Below are 20215 nucleotides of genomic sequence, written 5' to 3'. Positions count from 1 at the left end.
TTTCCTAGTTATTGTGTAGCTTAATGCCAAGAAGCAACCTTTAGGTTCAAAGGTGTAGTTAGCCAAGAAAACAGATTAATGTTGCTGTGTGAAAAAGACCATTTACAAATGTCTTTTTCAACAAATTTTAAATTATTAATTTGGAACTTCACAAATAAAAATGTATATCAAACATACTGTTTTTAATTAAATAAAGCCTTAGAATCAAAAGCAATACGTTGTTTCTTCATTTTAGCTGATGTGAGCAATCTTGCATGTTGTTGATCAAAATTAACATTAATCTAGACTATTTTTATACACTGATATCGAACAAATTAATGTTTGCTATTTCCATTTCAGAAGAACTGAAATACTTGAAATGACTGTCAATTTCAGTTCTTCAACTGATATGTTATGTGTACAGATCATAACAGTGTTTGTGAATATCATTAAAAGGTCTGGAATGGAATCAGTAGCTTGGAGACAAACCTGGCCTTTTGCTCCAGTCAATCCTGTTATTTGGATTTTGTGTTAAATCCAAATGACTCAATATTTATTTACTGTCACTCATTTCAGTACCTTTGATGAAGAAGGTCAGTTTTGACTCAGATATAGTCTGACTGCACAGGACTGTATTTGCTTGCTCTAGGTTAAGATTCAACTCAATTCAAATGACTTGTAATGCTGATGAAGCAGAAAATCCTGAGTAAACAACCACAGTCCAAACGATCAGTGTGTTTAATCCTTTATATCCACAAAACTTTGCAGTGAGATAAACAGCAAATATTGCTGTATATTACACTTGGAATGTCTTTGATCAGTCACTGAAATTAATTGTGACTAAGGACTTGGGGGAAGAATCCAATTGAAAATGTTACATTTCTGAATTTGGTTCCATATGATTGCTCACAAAGTGCTTCTTGATGAACAGTGCATTAATAGTTCAAAAGCAAGTAATTTATCAACTCTGACAAGTTTAAGGAAATCCACTATACCTGCCAATCATAATGGGTGCAAACAGACACAGCATCATTCAGCTACTGAATATTTCGTCTTCAAATGTTTTTTAAGTATGTTCTTGCCCCTTGTTGGATTTTTCATTGATAATATCAATGAATGTTGTTGTTCACAGTATTTCCATATCGCTCACAGAATGCACAGCAGATTAACATCATGTGTTTGGTGTCAACATTTCATTTTTAGGCAGAGGCGTGATTTGTTGCTGGCATTGATTTTGAGCCTCATCTGGTAGTTATTTTAATCTGATAGCACATTTTAATATATGTGTGGCATAATAACCATCTGCAGCAAACATTAAAGGGGAACTAAAGTCCCAATTTTTCAGACTGGTTATTAAATCTTGATAACAAAATAAATTAATTGACATTATAGAATGTTTTTTTATAGTCTCAGTGAGCAAGAGTTTGAACAAATTGCAATGTGAAGCAGTCCTCCCTGCTCACTAGTCACCATAGGTATTAGTGAATTGCTATGTACAAGTGAATAAGTACGGGTTGTGCAGCAGACATTTCACAGCAGACGTGTTTCTACATGATCTGTACACGAAGTCAAGAGCAATATTTCTATTGAATTAAAAGAGATGTATTCACAGACCTGCTTGTTTATGATGTAATAAGGCCTTTTCACGTCGCTGGATGTTTTGTTGGCTCGTTCTGAATCACAGAATGTGGTTCTGCGCATACCTGGAAATTTTGTGTATTTTGTGAGGTGAATTGGAGGTTTTGCACAAGGCTGTGTGCATTTCACTTTTATTGTGTTTAAAGATGCAGTTATCAATGCTGATTCTTTATAACCTTGAAATATAAAAAGTGTTGCACATAAACCACTATGAACTTTGAGCACTATAATAAGTTAAAAAAAATATGTTTAATTTGTATGCAAGAATATTTTTCCTAACACTATAAATTGATAGATCTTTAAGGATGAGAATAGATTACTCACATTTGATTTGATAAATTCTTATGGGACCAGGATAGTTGAAGAGGAGTCATATTGCTTTGGCAGACTTTGGTGTACACCAACTGTAGTTAAAGAATTAACATTCTTTGTTTTAGTAGTGCTTTTCAATAAATATACATTTATATGCAGGTGGTGTGGCCATCCAGCTGTATCAAGAGCACTTAAAGGAGAAGTCTCAGTTATTCGGTGGGTGAAGATTTATTTTACTCTAGTTTTTATGTTTAAAATTTGAAAAATGTCTGCAAATATGTGGTATGGATGTCTTAAGTATTGATGTATATGTAAGATTTATCAGAACATAAAAAGGTTTAGTGTAGCTTGACCCATACCAAAACTTAGAACAGTGCCAGTGAAACAGTGCTTTTGTATTACACAGTCCATATGTATTCATATTACACTAAATCCATCTTCACACTTAAAATATCCCTAAATATTTTCTTTTCTTCCTCCAGATATCCCAGGAAACGGAATAAGTTAATTGATCTTCCAGAAGATTACAGTTGTCTCCTCAACCAGGCATGCCATTTTAAGTAAGTAACATGTTTTGAATGCTTCTAGACCTGAATCTCCTGAAGCAGAAGGAATGTCTTTTGCAGGTACTATTATTATAAGGAGCAGATATGTGGTTTAAATTGACCACTGCCTTTCTTGGTCTAAGAAAAGTTTGATGGTAATTTCAGTTGAAAACCTGGAAAAACACAAAACTCTCCTCTTGTCTACTTTACTGTTTTCTATTAAAAAAAAAAACACGTGTTATTGGCCACTCATACCCACGTACGTAATAAGTAGGAGTAATAATATACTTAATAAGTAATAAGTGTTTGTATAAAGCACATTATAAGGAAAAAAAACGGTGGCAGTGTTGGAATATTGAAGTGCAAAAAAAATTAAATGCAATTTGAAGGCTTTTTTTCCCCTTACGTTTTAGTGTGATTTTATCTGTCTCGTATATTAAATTCTAGTATTGAAATTATAGTATGCTAATAGCATTCATTCTAATTAGATATTTAATATTGAATACTCAGAATTTTTGTAAATAAAACATCCGAATGGATGATCATTCAGAATTTCATATCCCCATTGTACATACCTGGCTTATGATAGGTGATTTAAATATGAAACTAGCACCTTCTTAAAAAATGCTTTTTGTGATGCAGATCTTCTAAACCTCTCTCTAAAACCCTTGTTCAAATGAAACCCTCTTACCATGTGTAGATGTCCCAAGTCAGCGGACGAGGACAAGAAGCATCCGACGCTGTGTCTGTTCTGTGGGGCCATGCTGTGCTCCCAGAGCCCCTGCTGTCAGGAGGTGCTGGACCAGGAGGAGGTGGGAGCTTGTACCGCCCATGCTGCCACATGTGGAGCAGGAGTGGGCATGTTCCTAAGGTAAGGCAGTCACCAGCAGTACTGCTCTATTGCTTTGAGGTTATGTTCATCAGCTGTGTTTCTTGCCTTTTCTTTTATACATCCTTTACATTTGTCTCATATGTTATGGTTCAGGTTCTTTATTTTTCCCTTGAATTGTTAATACTGGAGCTATTTAACTATTCCTTAAAATGAGTTTAAATAACCCAGTCAATGATGATGTTTGTTATAGCCTGAAGTGCATAGCACTCCAGTATTTTCCTATTTCATTTCTCCAGCTTCATTTTTGAAATCTGTTTTATTTTTTAAATATGTAGGATATGTAATGGCCAAGAAATCTATGCAATCTAAATGTAATGTAAATGTAAATGTGCTTTTGCAGTGTTTTATAGTAAAGTATCACTATAAATGGCAATGGAAACAAATTAGGTTTTGATCCAGCTTACATGAAGTCATATGCCAGATATGGTATGAGAACAATATCAAATGCACAGAGCAGATTTATACAGTAAATGGCTCAGTTGTGAGCTAGTAATGTGAGCCATTCAAGTAATTGTAATATTTAATTTTTTCAGAGCATAGATATATACACAAAATAAATACGAACTATTAATTGCTTTTTTCATTGCGAGCACAGTGAGCTTAATGAGCATATTTTCTGTTTCTGGTCATGCAATTTTACCCTTTAGAATCCGGGAGTGTGAGGTTGTCCTAATGGCTAGCAAGACCAGAGGGAGCACATACCCAGCGCCATACCTTGACGACTATGGAGAAACAGACCCACAGCTGGGGTATGCCAGATGGTATCCCATGTGTATTAAACTTTTGCCCTTCCATGCCCCTTGACCCTATCCAGCAACATATTTCATACATATTTCATAAGATGTGTTCTTGCCTATGAATAAAAAATAAAGGGACATTTTAAGAAGCAGAATAGTTTACTATGGGAATGAATAAAATACAGTACAAATCAGTGTTTTATGCACATTTCTGTGTAACAGTATAGCAGTACTTGTGAAATAATTGATTCCCATGTTCAAATCTTCAAATTCAAATGTGAGACTTTCTCACTGAAAATATTTTTCATACTTCTCTGTATTTATTTAGAAAGATGAAAATAGTAAAAGTAATTACAGTGATCTGTGTGAACGATGTTAACGAGACAATAAGAAAAAGAAAAGGCTGACGACTTTTAAATAGTTACTAGGGGGTAATACTAGTGGAGTAATAGTTGGTGCAAATTAGCCTAGATACTTTGGTGGGTCCCTTGCAAATCACATTTCTTTGCTGCTGTGCTCAGAGTTTTAAACTGAATTTTTTGTACAGAATTTTAAAATTAACAAACCAGTCTGTGTGGATCTGAACTTTGACCATGTTTATTAACATGATACTTCTCATTGACAAATGTGATCAAATTAATGTCCTAACAAGATTTTGTTTTACACTGTCGTTTTATTTAAGCACTGTGATTGTCCTTTGCAGCTGTTGGAGAGCATATTTTGTGTTTGTTTGGTTTAATTTAGAGCTTTATCAGTATACAATTGCATACAGTCTTTATCAGTATACCATTATATGTTAATGATTAGATATAATCAAATAACAAAGGCTCTGTTTTGCCTTACAGACGGGGCAATCCCTTACATCTTTCACCTGAAAGGTACAAGAAGCTCCACCAGCTCTGGCAGCAGCATTGCATTATGGAAGAAATTGCTCGTAGCCTGGAGGTAGTCAATGTCATGTTTGCATTTGAATGGCAGATGCTGTGAGGGAGGAACAACATTTATAGTGAATAAAAGTTCTTTGACAGCTAAATGATGAGGCTCCTTTTAGCACCTCATTATATAATCTAAAATTTAACTTCTAGCAACATCAGTGATGAAACTGCTATTTCTTGCTTCCTGGCCAGATTCCATGAGGAATGTGGAGAAAGGGATCCGTTTGTTAAGGGATAATGGAATGAAAACCCAGGATGACTTTTTTAACTTTCAGATTAGTTGGCAAAACGTTCGAAGGCTTTATTGAACTGTGGGACACCTACGTAAAGAAGAAAGCTTGCAGCTTCACTTAAGCTTAAAACTCAGTTATTCAAATACAAATAATGTGTTCCTTGCATCAGCTCCTAAAGTCATTACAAGGTTGGTTTAATCAGTTCCCTCATCGAAGAGAAGTCTTGAAATAAATGGAAGCAGTCTCGCCCATCTGCAAATCATTCAGATATAATTTTTGAATGATGAAGAATGATCACAGAGAATTTCCTCCCAATAAAAAGATTGTTTGAAACAAAATAATTTATTCTGATGTTTTTTAACATTTGGAGAACAAACTCTGCTTAGGGAATCATTTTTATTCTGTAATGTTATTCTGTTATATTATTATGTTATTATATTCATAGGTCAATAGTTAGCTAGCTGTTTCTGCCAGAATATCCTTCCCACTTCATCTGTGGCTCCCTACATTTACAGACAAGTTTATTATATTTGTATATTGTAGAACTGTCAACTTCTGTCCTCCTATAGTTAGAATCTCTATATATGGTGATTTTCTTTACTGCCTGTTAATCACACATTACTCTATCTGTGTAGCTTTAAATGCATTTGAGCTCTTAATATGAAGCAGATCATCATCTGTTGTAACACTTTTATTACATCAGGATTCATTCACTCAACTGAAAAGGGGAAGATCTGTTATTGTTTTACTTATTCAGATGGCTGTAAATTAAAATAATGATCATTGTGTTGGAGATATGGCAGAAAGAGTATATTCTTCGTAGTTTGGCATTTAGGCTTTCTTTAATTCAGTTGTGAAAGCAATACAGAATCATTTTTTGCAAATTGAATATTGTGCACTGCCTCACATGCTCACCATTTTTTGTTAAAACAACCTTTAATTTTGTTTTATAAAAAAACATCATTTAAAATAAAATGTTTTGATGCGTGGTGCAAAAGTTGGAGATGACTGTTATGGTCCTTCTTAAAATAATCTCAAAACTCTTAGTCCTTAGTAGTCATTGTAGTAGTAAAAATACACAGATTGAAAGGGTGTTTAGTGCTCATCCTAAAATGTTTTGTGCACTTTGTGGGGAAAACCCTACTTTGTTTAATTTAATCTGTTTTCAATTCATGTTTACACTATAATTTAAAACTGATCTTTCATGATTACATGATGTAGACCAGTATTTTATGCTTCATATACTGTACAGTATATCTTTTCAGTGTGATCTTTAAGGACAGTTGTCTCAGCTTACTGTGAATAAAATCTATGTAATCTTATTTTTCAAAGGTAAATTAACTTTACAATATTGATTTATGTCATTAACAAACGGGTGAGTGCATTAAGATATTAACTTTAATATTGTTTTTAAAGGAAAATGTATTCATAGAGGTCAATATAATTACATTTTGTTTCTGAATATGTACAAAGGCCCCTTAGAAAACTGTTAGTATGCCCTTTTTAAGAGATTATAAAAGACGCACGCTTATGATATCTGAATATTGCTTTCACATTTTATATATTTTTATTTAACCTACACAAGGCCATAACTATTATAAATGGATATATAGTCATGCTTGAAAGTTTGTGAACCCATTGCATAATTTGAGATTTTTTGTGTTTTTAACCACAAAATGCATATTTAGAATTTGTCACTTCCTAATTGAAATAAAGTATAATTATTCACCAATTTGAGTGTTTTGAAAGAAAATGTCCATGCAGCAAAATAATACACACAGTATAAAAAAATTTTGCAAGTGCAAAAATAAGTGAACCTAGTTCTATGACTTACATCAAGGTAAAGCAGGATCAGGTGGGTCAGTGACAGAGTGTTAACCAATTAACCGAGGTAACCAATGAAGCTGAAGATCTGAAATGATGTGTTAGGGAGGAGCAAACATAAATAATTGCGAGAAAGCAGGTCAGTTACTCTTCCTACAAGTTTAGCATTATGCCTTAAACTAAGGAAACATCAGCAGAACTGAAGAAAAAAGCAGTGGATGCTCATCAAGCCTGGACAAGGTTACAAAAAAACTCGGACTCCATAAATCCACTGTTAGACAAATAGTATAAAAGTGGAGGGCATTTAACACAATGGGAACCCTGCCAAGAAGTGGACCTTTCCTAAAATTTCACTCAGGGCCACAAAGAGAATAATAAGAGGTAAAAGGTAATCCTAAAATAACCTCCTGAGATCTACAAGCCTCCCTAGATGCTTCCAGAGTAGTGGTACATCAAAAATAAGGAACCCTGAACAGAAATACCATCTATGGTAGGGTCGCCAGTAAGAAGCCTCTTCTGTCAATAAAGAACAAAGCTGCCTGTCTGAAGATTGCCAGAGACCACTTGGACAAGCCTGAAGAGTTCTGGAAGTCTGTTTTCTGGACAGATGAGTCCAAAATTGACCTATTTGGGCACTGCAAGAGCCAACACAGCCTACCACCAACAAAACTTGATCCCTACTGTCGAGTATGGTGGTAAGCGTGTCCTTATATGTGGCTGTTTTTCTTACTCCGGCCCTGGGCAACTTGACACTGAGAGAATCGTGAATTCCGAGAAATATCAAGGAATTCTTGAGAAGAATGTCAGGCCATCAGTTCGAAAACTCAAGCTGGGCACAAAGTGGATGTTTCAACAAGACACAATCCTAAACATTCAATTAAGTCCAGTAAAGAAAGGCTTAGGAAGAAAAGGTTCCGTTGGCTAAACCAACTCCCTGACCTGAATCCTATTGAAATGCTGTGGCAGGACCTGAAGAGGGCTGTTCATGCAAGACATCATTCAAACCTCACAGAGCTTAAGGAATTTTTGTAAAGAGGAGTGGGAAAAAATCCCTCCAGCAAGATGCCAGGGACTGATAATTGGTTATAGGAGGCGACTGTGTTAAGTTATTAAGTTAATGTTATTAAGTTAGTGTTAAGTTGGAAAAGTATTATACAGACATGCATTGTAGTTGATCACCTTTTTATAAGAAAATTATGTTCAGATACTCAGGACTTTTTGAATATATTATAGCCTGTAGTGAGTATAGTACTCTTTGGTTACAAATCAGCTAAAAAAAGATTAGAAGCCACAATCTTGTGCACATTTTTGTTTTTCTAGTTCTATTTTAAAGTAAATATTCTTTATTTAGAGAAGCATTATAGATGTGGGTTGAAACGTCTGTAGTTCTTAACTTAATTTTGCTGTACCACCCAGCTCAGAATAAAAATTAATACCTATTGAATTGAAACTTAAGTTTCTTCACTAAACAAAGAAAGAGGCTCTTTAAAACATATGTATAAATGAGTTCAAGTAGGTAGCTGCCTCAGCATGCGTAGGCTGCAAAGGAACAAGTATGGCTGCCGTTGGTGGTGGTGGAGGGGAGTCCCCATTTCCTGTAAATCGCTTTGAGTGGAGTGTCCAGAAAAGCTCCATATAAGTGTATGCCATTATTATTATAAATTATCAAAGGTTTATTCCATGCTGAAAAGAGAAGAAAAGGAGCGCAACATTTTGGATGTGAAGCAGAAGATACCCAAAGAAGGCTTCACGGCCGAAACATTGTGTTTTGTTTCTTCTCTTTTCAGCATGGAATAAACCTTTACTTGTTCATATGTACTGTATAAATGTGTGTGTGTGTATATATATATATTTGGCTGCCAGGCTGATAACACCACTTGCGTCTAGGCTTCAATACTATGGAGGGATGTAGCTTGATGTGTATTATTTTGCTGCATAATCCCTGGTAATTATGGATCCACCCCTTTGAATCAAAAGTCTGTGACCAGAGCATGTTTAACTCATTCTCAGCTGCAGAAGAAGCTCAGGATGATCCGCAATTAGCATGCATTTGTCATATGAACCAGTTTTTGGTGAAAATAATCTTTCCTCCCAAATTTTTTATAAGCAGAAATGCCTTAATGGCCAAATAATTGTATTCAGGTGCAGTGTGCTTTTCTTAATATTGTCCTTATATTCTATTCAGCAATGAATAAAGAGAAGCAAAATATAAAAACTTAAGAATTATTTATAAAAATAATGTTATAGTAAACTGTAGAAAGTAAACTATTAGAAAGTAGGTATTGAACTATAAAACCTAACATGAACAGGGTGACACTTGACACCTGAAGAAGGCTTCACAGCCAAAATGTTGTATTTTCTTTCTTCTCTTTTCTGCATGGAATAAACCTATTACTTGTTCCAAAGCAAGATTGGGCCTTATTAGTATATGTTGACCTCTGAGAACATCCAGGCTGCTGAAGCAAGTGCTGTTGGTAGGTCTTAAATGACTTACTTCCCTCTAGACCAATTTCCCAATATGGTGACCAGCAACACTGCTGCAGGGGGTGCTGTCCTTCACGTAAGACATTGAACCTAAGTCCTACTACTTGGTCATCTCGTGGAGATCACTAACACATTTTTAAGGAGCACGAAAGGCATGAAATACAATAACCATAAATTATTAAAAGAGCATCTTAGTGCTTTTTAGGGTGATATCATTTAAAATATCATTTGTCTTAATAGATTTTGTTTCATCCATTAATACTTATGTATCTTTTTTAAAACAATTTGTATGTTTCTCATGAATATGCAATACAAACTATGCTTTGTGCCTGCACCATTTGTGTGTCATTAGTGTCAGCTAAATCTCTCTAAAGTCTACAAGGAGATGTGGAGAAAACAAAGGCAGCAATGATTCTTCTCATGGTTCTAGTTTTTCTTATTCTTTTAAAATTCTTTTCCCTTTACCAAGTATATATCCAGAGATTTTAAGCCTTGACTGTACAGGCTTACACAGGCTAAAGATCGTCTAATTTATTAAGTCAAGGAGGACTGTGTTGGTACATAACCCTAGTCTAAACCTTTTCTGGATGAGATGTGGATCTCTTGTGCATGTGTTTTATTGTATATTCTTTGTTCTTTTCAAGATGCTTGAACAGAAATAATATAATCCTTCTCTTCATGATTTATGATTAGTATATATTTGAAAATTGGATCTCTTATGCAAATACTGTAATTATGCTACAGTTTTCTGTTGACAAGTATAAATGGAAAATATAAAATAAAACCTTTAAGTTATACAAATGTTTGTCATTTCTGTTGCTCTCCAGTAGTGTAATTAGTGTTTATACAGTACATGTATTTGCAATAGCGGTACGTGGGAGGGCACTATATTTTTTGCCTTCCTAGGTTATTTTGGTCTTACATCTCCTGATGAAGATGAAGCACATAAGGATGGCCTGGAGATGCAGAAAATATTTTTTGTGCCTATATATACACATGCACACTTAATGAAAAGTATACAGGCTAGCATGTTCTGTAATGCTTAGATGTCTGGATCCTGACAGTAAATACACTTCTTGCTCCTTATTTACACTTATTGCTCTGTATGGGGGTATTCTTCAAGTTGTCAATGAAAATAAAAAATGTTGACTTATATTGATATTTAATGTATGGCTATTTGTGCTGCATAAAATATAAGATTTTTCAAAAATATGGGGTCAGATTCCATATGAGGTGCTTGTAGAAAGCTAAATGGATTTTGAATGTTTTTCTTCTAGCATTGTTGGGCTTTTTTTGTAGGAAACATAAGCTGCAAAAGTTAGGTTTGCTGATTTTTTGCAAGAAAATGTGAGTTTTTGTTGCAGAAATCTGCTGAAAGCATATTGAACAACTTTCCAAAGAGAAACAGTAGGGCCCATTATCAAATCTTCAATGTCAACACCAACCCTTTGAATAGATACAGTGTGCAAGAAAAGAAGAGTAAAAGTAAGTAATATTCAAATGCCATGATATTAATTGCAAGTGGATGCATTACATAGCTGAGCATAAACCCAGAGTAAAATTTTAAATGTTCCATGTATTTATTTGTTATTTGCAAACCTTTTCACTATTCATGGTCAAAACTAGGTTAGATGAAATTCCTCTCTCCACTTAAGTTGAGCTCAAGCTCCTTTTACACTTTTACAGAGCAAGAATGATTTTTTTTTTGCTGCTTTGTTTCTTGCAGACTAAGTGTTGTGGTGATTTGTTTCTGTAATCGGATGTTCGTTGTGATAGATTGAAAGTGATGTGTGCACTGAAAATCGCATTAAAGCATGGCTTAGAAAGGCACTGGGGCTTTGGAGTGGAGATTCAGGTACTACTTATGCCTCATGTGTCACTCTTGATTAACAGATATATTGCTGAAAAGTTGATAGCTCAACCACATTCATTAGAAAATGAATGGGTGCAAAGTAAATCTGCTCTCTGGATGCAGTCTCTAAAGGCTGATAGGTACAATAACTACACTTGTAACTACTAATATGGGGGCATATCCTTTAACCCTTTACTGATATTGAGAACTGCTTTTTTTATCTCCAGAAATTTACTGTTTTATATATTTAAGGTGCACAGAATAGGATAGGAACCAAACACCACTTAGGTGACATTAACACATTTTATAATGTACTAAGAAACATGCCTGATTATACAGATTCTGTATGAAATGGTGGTTCTACTTCAAGCCATTTTTACTTTCAAGTCGAGTGCTATGTAACCTAGGGAGTGAATGTACAGTATATGTATACACATATCGGGAATATGGACATGCCTCTGGCCGATGACAACCATTCTTGGCATGCTATTTTGATTCATTTGATTCATTCATTTGATTCATGAATTTTTTTAAATGTAGGTAAAATTTGAGAACTTCCATGTAACCGTATGATTTAAACATTTTTTTAGCAAAACATATCCAAAGATTTACTACAGTTGCTCTGAGTATTTAAATTTCAAATGCTTTTTTTGTCTTTTTTCTCTCACAGAAGATTTAGGCTCCCTAAGATCTCTGGTATATCCAGCATGAAATTAAAAAAATTATGGGTTGAACATGTTACCTCTACAATTTAAACAGAAGCATGTCTTGTGCTTGAAACTCACAGGAAGCTTTGTTGACTCAGTTCTTATGTGAAGCATACTGTAAGAAGCATGGATTTTGTAAGAAGCATGGAACAAAAAATGCTAACAATCTGAAGCTAAATCAGTCCCTAGCAGCAGTTATTTTATTGATTACCTCTTTAGCACAGGTTAATGGCATTAATTTCCAGATTTATTAAGATATCGTGAGGCCCTAAAACATGCCTTAGATAATAAAAAATGCCTTAGATAAAAAAATTCTTATGTTGTCAGAAATTCTGATTTTATAGGATCAAACTGCTTGCTTGTGCCCAAACGCTTAGTCCGTTTTCAATTCACAACTGATTTTTTTTAAATTAAAGCCTCACATTACTGCAAGCATAATGGTCTGTGCCATCTAACCAAAAGTTAACAACATTAAAATGTATTAATAAAAATAAAATTACTAAAATTTGTCAAAGAAATTATTTTAAACAAAGTTAACTAAAATGAAAACTCCTTTTTTGTTAGGCTCGCTTTGGTTTTGTGTTAGGAAATTGTGATGAAGATGAACAGTTTATGTGAGGTACAGTTTCAAACTGTAATATTGATATTCAAAGAGTGATATTGAGAAAACCGGGGGAGAGTAGACAGTCTTTCCCCATTAGGCGGAATAATTTGATATTTTGTATCCATAAGGAAACCATTTTCTCAAACAAGAATACAGATGGAGTGGGCAGAGGCACAAAATAATGCAACATTATTTATACAAGGTCACATTCAGTAGTGCCTGAGCATTTGATTCTAACTTTCTACTGTTAGATGCCCAAAATAAATTAACATTTATTCATTCACCTCACTCACCCTATGCTTATTCATGTTTATATCAAGAAGAAAACGGTAGTGTTTTTAAAGGCTTCAGAAACAAAGAAAATTAACTTTGAAACAAACAGCCAAAGAGAAGTCCAGTACTGAATAAAACTCATAATTAGAGTAGTTTTCACAAACTCATGATTCCTAACTTTTTTCATCCTTGGGTATTTTTAGCAAATTGTCCTGTTTTACAGGGAACTTTGCTTACTGTCTTCTTCAAAACCTGATGTTCTTATAGACTACTAAAAGAACATCCGACACATTTTTCACAAATTATCCAATCAGAAGTTTTAGAAAAAAAACTTAAACGACAAGACTAAAAAGAAAATTAAGCTCCAATGAACTGGGTCTCTATGGCGGTTTGTCTTACCGTATGGTATTTCTCCCTACTCCCAAAATGTTGAACTTGAGCTGTTCTAATTTGTAGTTGTTTTATGACAGACTTTGTTTTTGCACTTGGTGTTCAGTTTGATTTTGATTTACAATGTCTGTTCATACTGTGCAATGACAGTTATCCATTTCTCCCTTTAGCTGAATCTGTTATGTCCATTATTATCTCATCCAATTTGAAATTTTAGGCAACCTTTCCAAATGGCACAGGTAATACAACATCCCAATGGAGAACATGCTCATCTACAGCTGCAGGGCCCAATCTCACACCTGCCCATTAGAGTCAAGACAAAATGAAGATGACATACGTCCATTATCACTGTCTTTTCTGCTCTTCAATTCTGTTCAGTTGGCTTTCATTACTTCATCTCTTCATGGTGTTAATGGAATCCTCAATGGAACAGTTGTCGGACTCTGCTTCACAGTTTGAACCTGCTTGCAGTCTTGGTAAGCACTTAGCAACCAGTTTGGAGACCAGAATCTTAGGATACGCATTACAGATATTAGAAGCCACTGGGGTTGCTTTCATTTTCTAAGGAGGAAAAGGTTAACTGCAGTCACCACCTTTACGTGTTCCAAAACACAGGTGAGACCCTGACATTTAAAAGGTTTTGTGTACAGGCTGTCCAGACCAGCTTAGCTGACGATGGGGATGTGTTTCCGGGGCACATTTTCAGGCCCGTAGTCCGCAGCTGGGATGTCCATGTTGGGGTCATCGTTGCCCGTGGCCGCATTGATCTGGTTAGACTTGCCCAAGTTCTTGATGATGTTGAAGTTGGACCTGGCTGTCTCCACAAAGCTGTTCTCCAGGATCCAGCCGTCTGACTCAGAGTCGGGGTCTCCTTGCCGCAGAACGTTCTCCAAGGCTGTTTGGAGGTACCGCACCCCTGTCAGCACCGAGAGCTACAGGGAGAGAAGCATGTGGAATAGTGAATTCTTCACGGAGAGGGAAGGTCAGCAAACCTTCCCACAAAAAGATGATGTACATTTATTTTCCATACAGTATACTGTATGCTTTTATTCCTGATATATATATATATATTATAAGTACTGTAAATAATACAATAAATATATTATAAATCATAATATAAATATATTAAATATTTTAGGATACATTTTTCACTGTTTTTTCAAATGTATTTCAATACATCTTAAAATTCGGCATCTATTGAACTGACCAGTTCTGATATGGTAATATGTATTCAAAATATTCTTCCATGACATTCTCGGTTTTCAAACAAAGAGGAAAAAAATAGTAGATAATCTGAAATTGACACATTATTATGTTACAGTACTGGTGACCTAAATTGTTCATTGGTGTTTTTTGGGATTTAAATATTTATTTAGAAACGTTAGAAAGCAACAAATGAGTAGCTGAACCCATAATATTTCTGCACTATTCAATTTCCCTCTGAAAATGTCAGATCTAGCAGTGGACCTTTGTGGTTCTGAGTGGGAACAAGTTGAGTCTCGGGTTGCAGTGGGAGTGGGCTGTGCTCTAGATTGCTTTATGTTACAGTGCACAATAGACCAAGCACTGCAAGAACTGGGTGGGTTTCAGTCAGCCTCAGCTTTCCTGCATCAGGACCTGCCAGGCACCTGTGAGTTAGTTCAACCAAAGAAAAATTGGAGCATCCAAATGTATAAAAAAACTCAGCCATGGCCAAGTTGAAACAGACAACATAGTTTTGGGTTTATAGATTCCAGTAAACAACATTCAGAATACCTGCAGCAGTCCATTATTAGTATTAATTTAGAGGGTCAATGCAGGGTAAATCACTGATAAGAAACACAACACAGCAATGGGTGTTAGCAAAACTGAGGGTCCTTGACAGAACTAGCACAGGAAGAGTGGAAAACAAGGAGCTGAGCAGGGATTACATGGTTCTGTGACGGAGTGTATGAGGAATTACATAAAGGATTATGAAGAACACATCGTGAATGAGCAATGGGATTCATTAGAGAAGAGTGGAGTCATGGCAACTGAACCTGTCAAGGTACCAATGTGCCCATTTTGACTTAACCTGTGTAAGGGTCACTCAACTTGGAGACCTTCTAATCTGCTTTATTGCAGTAAATTGATTCAACCAGCTTCTAAAGTGTTATATTGTTCTTGCGAATCATTAGTAAAAGAATTAATGACCTTGTTGTAGTAAACTAGTACAGTATAGTAAGTGTGAAGGTCTACAGGTTGTATAGCCCTGCTGTATAATAAGACACATTACTTGGATTATATTGCAGTTCAGTAATAACACATCATCACTTTATCATGCAGGCTGTAGGGAAGCAGTTATGTAGTGCAAGTGCAGGCTGTAATTTACAAGGCTTTCTTTTTTAAAGAAAAAATGAAGGAATTGTAAAGTTAACTGACATTTTATAAACTGAACTTATTTTAAACAAAAATTGTTAATGTTAGCAGACAAATACAAAGATGCTTGTTTGGAACAGCAGGTCCTTTATCCCAGGGGCATTTGAAAGCTTAAAGGAATGCGTCAGCCTGTGGGTAGCGCTGAATAAATAGAAATCTAATCACCAGATGGCCAAATTGAATCTAAGAAATGGAGATATCACAGTGCTTGTGCTTGAATGTTTTGAGTGTCAAGGTTGCCCGCATTGGGTCTATAACCTTATGAGTTAAAACAGTCAATTACCTAGGAAGACTGAATTTAAAATTTCCCTTTGTACTAGTTTTATTGTACTATTATTTGTTTAACCCTTTGAAATAATGAACAAAGAAATAAACATAGAACTATTTGAGTTACCTAACAAAAAAACAGAAAAGTGTATGTGTGTATTTTCCACCACTTTAATTCAATTAGTATGAATTATTCTAAAGCCTGAAATGTTTTTTTTTTTTCCAATGAATGTCTTTTTTTTCTGTGAACTTCCTATGTATCTCTTGAAAATTCCAAGACATGCCCACGGCACTCTTCCTCAGATACAGGGCTACTTCATTTAGTAGATGCTGTGTTCATCACCATCTCCACTGCAGCGTGGAGGTCTATATAAGCAAATGCAAGCAACATAATATGTTTACAAGTAATTACTGTGCACAGACTGTGGGAAAATTAATCTGACAATATATTTGCGTTCTGTAACAAAAGGTAATTGTGTGCAATGAAGTGTGAGTGTAAACACTTTGCTCACAGCTTGTGGATATAATAGCAACAGGGTACGTATCAGACCCACCTCAAAGAGCCAGATAATGAGGACAGTGAAGCCAATGGACTGCATGATCTGTGTGTAATAATCCAGCAAGGCCTGCCGGCATCCTTTCTTCCACAGGTTCAGCTCCTCCTTCTGGAAGTCGTAGTTAAAGTGGGCGGAGCTGTTGGTGATCTGGTACTGGATGCAAGGCCGGGGGGAGTTGATGCTGCAGCAACTAAAGGGCACTGCGTCCATCAGATACTTGCCATCAACGTTGCTCTTCAGCCGGCTGGGGGAGTGAGGGCAGAGAAATTGTTGGGTGTGAATTTTGTCAATGTTCTCGGACAGAAAGGCAGGGGGCTGGAAAACAGTACAGCGTAAAGTGAATGTTTTCTCGGAACTCAAACAAGGTGGAGCAGTAGATGAAGAATGCCCAAAACATTTGAGAAAGACATGATATGAATGTGTAGTGTACAGTATGTAGCCTAACCCCAGAATCAAACAACTGAAAATCCCTCCAAATCCCTGTGTAGCCACGCCACACAGACTAAATGAATAATATATCAGAAAAGAAAGGGGTATTTGAAAGATCTCATTAATATAATTGAGTGACATCTCATTAACCAGATATAATTTCATTAAAAATGCCAACACAAACTGTAAGGTTTCCAAAACTGTTTACATCCTTACTTCCCTTCTCAATGGGTTTATGGCAGTCATTTAAAAATAAATATGACATGTTAACTTTCTCATAATACACTTCAGTAGGTGTTTAACTGTATTATGTTGTCTGTAAGTTCAATAAAACCACTGAGTTTTCAGGGGAGGTTCCTGACAGCAAGGTAAAGTGGTATATGGTGTGAAAGCAGTGACAGAGACTGGAGAAATGTACAGTATGTCACTGGCATGAGCCGGAAGAATTAAGTTTATATACAATCCATGAAAGTAGAATGCTAATTCAGATGTAGAAGGGTAAACAGAAATCACAATTCAGAAATCATTCACTGAGGGCCTGCAGAAGAAAGCTTCTTTCGGTTAGACTAATATTTCCCTGTTTTACTCGTACCACTTTATATGATTTACCACATTAAAAAGTGTTTCAATCACTTTCAGCAACTGCTTAAACATCCTACATACTGTATACCTGGGATACATCCTGGACAGAAAATCTCTTGCTGAGCACACACTAATTTTGTAAAAGCAAATTAACCTACCAGCATGTCTTTATACAGTAGGAATAAACCCATGTTAACAAGGGGAGAACATGTAAACTCCATCCAGATAGCACCCCAGGAACTGAAACCAGGGCCCCAGCACAGCAAGGCAGCAATGACCACTGCATCACCATGCTGTCTCTTTTTAATGAATCCTTTCCTCAAGTCTGTCGAATCACATACATGATCTGATTAGAAACTAGCACCAGAACTAGCTGCTTGTAGTTCATCAGACTCAAAGTCTAACCTTGGTGCCCCCTGGTAACCCTGCTTTAGCAAAACTCCCTATGCTGGAATGCAACCTCACCTACTCCTCCTTTATTGTTCACAGAAACTTTGCCTGATCAGTCTTTGCACTACTCTCCATTCTATCTCAATCTCAGTTCAGTGGCCATTGCTGCCAAAATGCTGCTCTCACTCCCAAAAGTATCTTATGTGCTTTCGTATATTTCTCCTCCATGTAGGCAGACAAGAAGAATGCTAGAATACCAGGACTACTTACTCTATGACCTCCTTGCTTGACATATCAAGGTAACGGTTGCTGATCCACTGAATTTCAAACCAGTCCCGGAAACCATTATTTCCACAGCACTGGAACTCTATCTGCAGCATGTCAATGGTCCTCTTTAAGAAGCACCTGCCTGGGGTGTCCGTGTCCTTGTAGTACCTCAAAGCCTCTTTTAGCCCTTGGTAGAGAGACTCTTCCAGCTCGTTCCTCATGGTGTAGCACATCAGTGCCCCCACTAGGATGCAGAAGGTGAAGAAGAAGGTGCAGATGATGTATGGGAGCATCACCAGCTTCCACCGGTGAAATTTGTTGGTATCCACACAGTCGTAACAGATCTTTCCACCTAGGAAGTTGATCCCGCAGGCGATCACTCCCACCGCAATCAACATGTTGGGGACAGAGTGGATCTCCCGGTTGGACATGAGTTCCCTGCGTTTGTGAATCTCAATCTTCAGGAAGAGCCCTAGACTCAGGAGGATGATGCCGGTGACCACTGAAATCCAGTTTAAGATCCACAGCACCTGGGCAAGCTTGTCCCTTTTGTGCTTAGTGAATTTCACTTTCAGGACAGCCATCTTCTTTAACTGGAGTTTAGAAGACAGGAGAGGGCGGGTAGGCAAATCGGCTACGAGACACAGAGGTAGGGTTGGGGGGGATCTATTTTCTCGGAAACCTCATAAGTAGCTTATCAGGTATTTATAAACATGCCCCTGCATATTACCAATTTTTCCTCCTCAGTTTAGACCACCAAGCACTGAGCATGTTATAAGCATCTTCATACTTGAAAAAGAGAAATGAAGAAGCATATGCTTTTCGAAAATGCTCACTTGTCAAGCTGTCCAGCTTTGATTCATTTGCAAGTCCATATAAGTAGCTTAGCAGAGGTATTTATAAACATCCAGGACAGTGGCTATCACTGCTGCAGAGGATGACCCTGTCAAATAGAAAAAATAAACTAAATATAACGCAAACACTAAGTACTGTAACTATCGGGGCATATATGGTCCTAATTTCCAGAATTCCATGTCCTGTTTCTAATACATTTCATATCCCAGTTGATTAATTCACCTTAAGAGTGTGTCTATGTCTGCAACTGTACTCGGTCACAACAGATTACAGTATGACAAATGTTCAAGAACAATTCATTATGTTGCACCAGACTATTGAAATTGCACCACAAAAACATTTTGATCAAATACAACCATTCTATGATTTCCCTTAAAACTGCACTTCAGACAAAAGACAATGGCTTTGTTTTTATATAATCTGTTTCAGTTTCCTTAGAGCATTTTAAAATTAGTTTCCACATTATGTACAGTAGGTAAAGTCAGCAACAAAATAAAATAAATGCACAGACTAAAAATAGAAACTGGGATTTACCTTTAGTTTGGAAATGCTTCCATTGCTGGAGGAAAGTCAAAATCAAAAAGAGGTTTGTCTCCCTGGAGGTGTGCTTTCCTAATTATCATTCTGAAAAATACTTAGGAAGGCTGACCTAGTGGCAGGAGACAAAGACTGTGGTTGCTACATCAAAATGACTTCCATACCCAAGCTATGCCCATCTATCTAATCCCCTTACCATTAATCAGCCCTATTGGATTTAAAGAAACGCCTTCTGCTGTCTAGCTCAGTCTTACAGTAGCAAACAGCTCCTGTGGAAAGAGAAATAACAAGGGTATTCTGTCATTTGTCATAGTTGCCTCTCAAAAAGAAGTAAAAAAAAACTAAAGGGTTTTGGCCAAAAAGACTTAAATATGTTTTCAGAGATGAAAAGGATCAGTTACAGTATTTACAACACATCCATCACTTTTCAAGCTGCTTTATTCAATACAGGATCGCAAAGGAGCTGGACACTATCTTGGTAGACAACAGGCACAATGCAGGATACACCCTGGACAGGATGCCATTCCAT

The 20215-nt window shown here is 36.3% G+C and overlaps 2 protein-coding genes across 4 annotated transcripts in view; one reads left to right on the top strand and one right to left on the bottom strand.

Annotated features, from left to right (window-relative positions):
- The window catches only part of ubr1 (ubiquitin protein ligase E3 component n-recognin 1), a 45528-nt gene extending 38525 nt beyond the window's left edge, over positions 1 to 7003 (top strand). For all 3 annotated transcript variants that reach the window (XM_088648557.1, XM_088648558.1, XM_088648556.1), the window contains 5 exons: positions 2089 to 2145; positions 2412 to 2489; positions 3175 to 3345; positions 4014 to 4115; positions 4949 to 7003. In XM_088648557.1, coding sequence (XP_088504683.1) covers positions 2089 to 2145; positions 2412 to 2489; positions 3175 to 3345; positions 4014 to 4115; positions 4949 to 5090 — 550 coding nt within the window. In that variant the 3' untranslated portion in view covers positions 5091 to 7003. The remainder of the gene's footprint in view (positions 1 to 2088; positions 2146 to 2411; positions 2490 to 3174; positions 3346 to 4013; positions 4116 to 4948) is intronic.
- Positions 7004 to 12519: 5516 nt separating this feature from the next.
- On the bottom strand, positions 12520 to 19840 carry prph2lb (peripherin 2-like b). The gene is made up of 4 exons (XM_088648555.1): positions 19684 to 19840; positions 18298 to 19237; positions 16624 to 16870; positions 12520 to 14337 (listed from the first exon to the last, which is right to left on the bottom strand). The coding sequence occupies exons 2-4, from the start codon at positions 18876 to 18878 to the stop codon at positions 14071 to 14073; spliced, it is 1095 nt and encodes a 364-aa protein (XP_088504681.1). The 5' UTR covers positions 18879 to 19237; positions 19684 to 19840; the 3' UTR covers positions 12520 to 14070.
- Positions 19841 to 20215: the final 375 nt, after the last annotated feature.

This window comes from Lepisosteus platostomus, chromosome 10 (assembly GCF_059453375.1).
Source record: "Lepisosteus platostomus isolate fLepPlt1 chromosome 10, fLepPlt1.hap1, whole genome shotgun sequence".
Taxonomy (NCBI): Eukaryota; Metazoa; Chordata; class Actinopteri; order Semionotiformes; family Lepisosteidae; genus Lepisosteus; species Lepisosteus platostomus.
Note: the sequence above shows the minus strand (reverse complement) of the source record. Positions and strands in the feature narration are given on the sequence as shown.

Coding starts and splice junctions, on each gene's coding strand:
- prph2lb (XM_088648555.1), bottom strand. CDS start 18,878: ATGGCTGTCCTGAAAGTGAAATTCACTAAGCACAAAAGGGACAAGCTT. Junction 16,871..18,297: donor TCAAGCAAGGAGGTCATAGA/GTAAGTAGTCCT, acceptor TCACTCCCCCAG/CCGGCTGAAGAGCAACGTTG. Junction 14,338..16,623: donor TCATTATCTGGCTCTTTGAG/GTGGGTCTGATA, acceptor CTCTCCCTGTAG/CTCTCGGTGCTGACAGGGGT.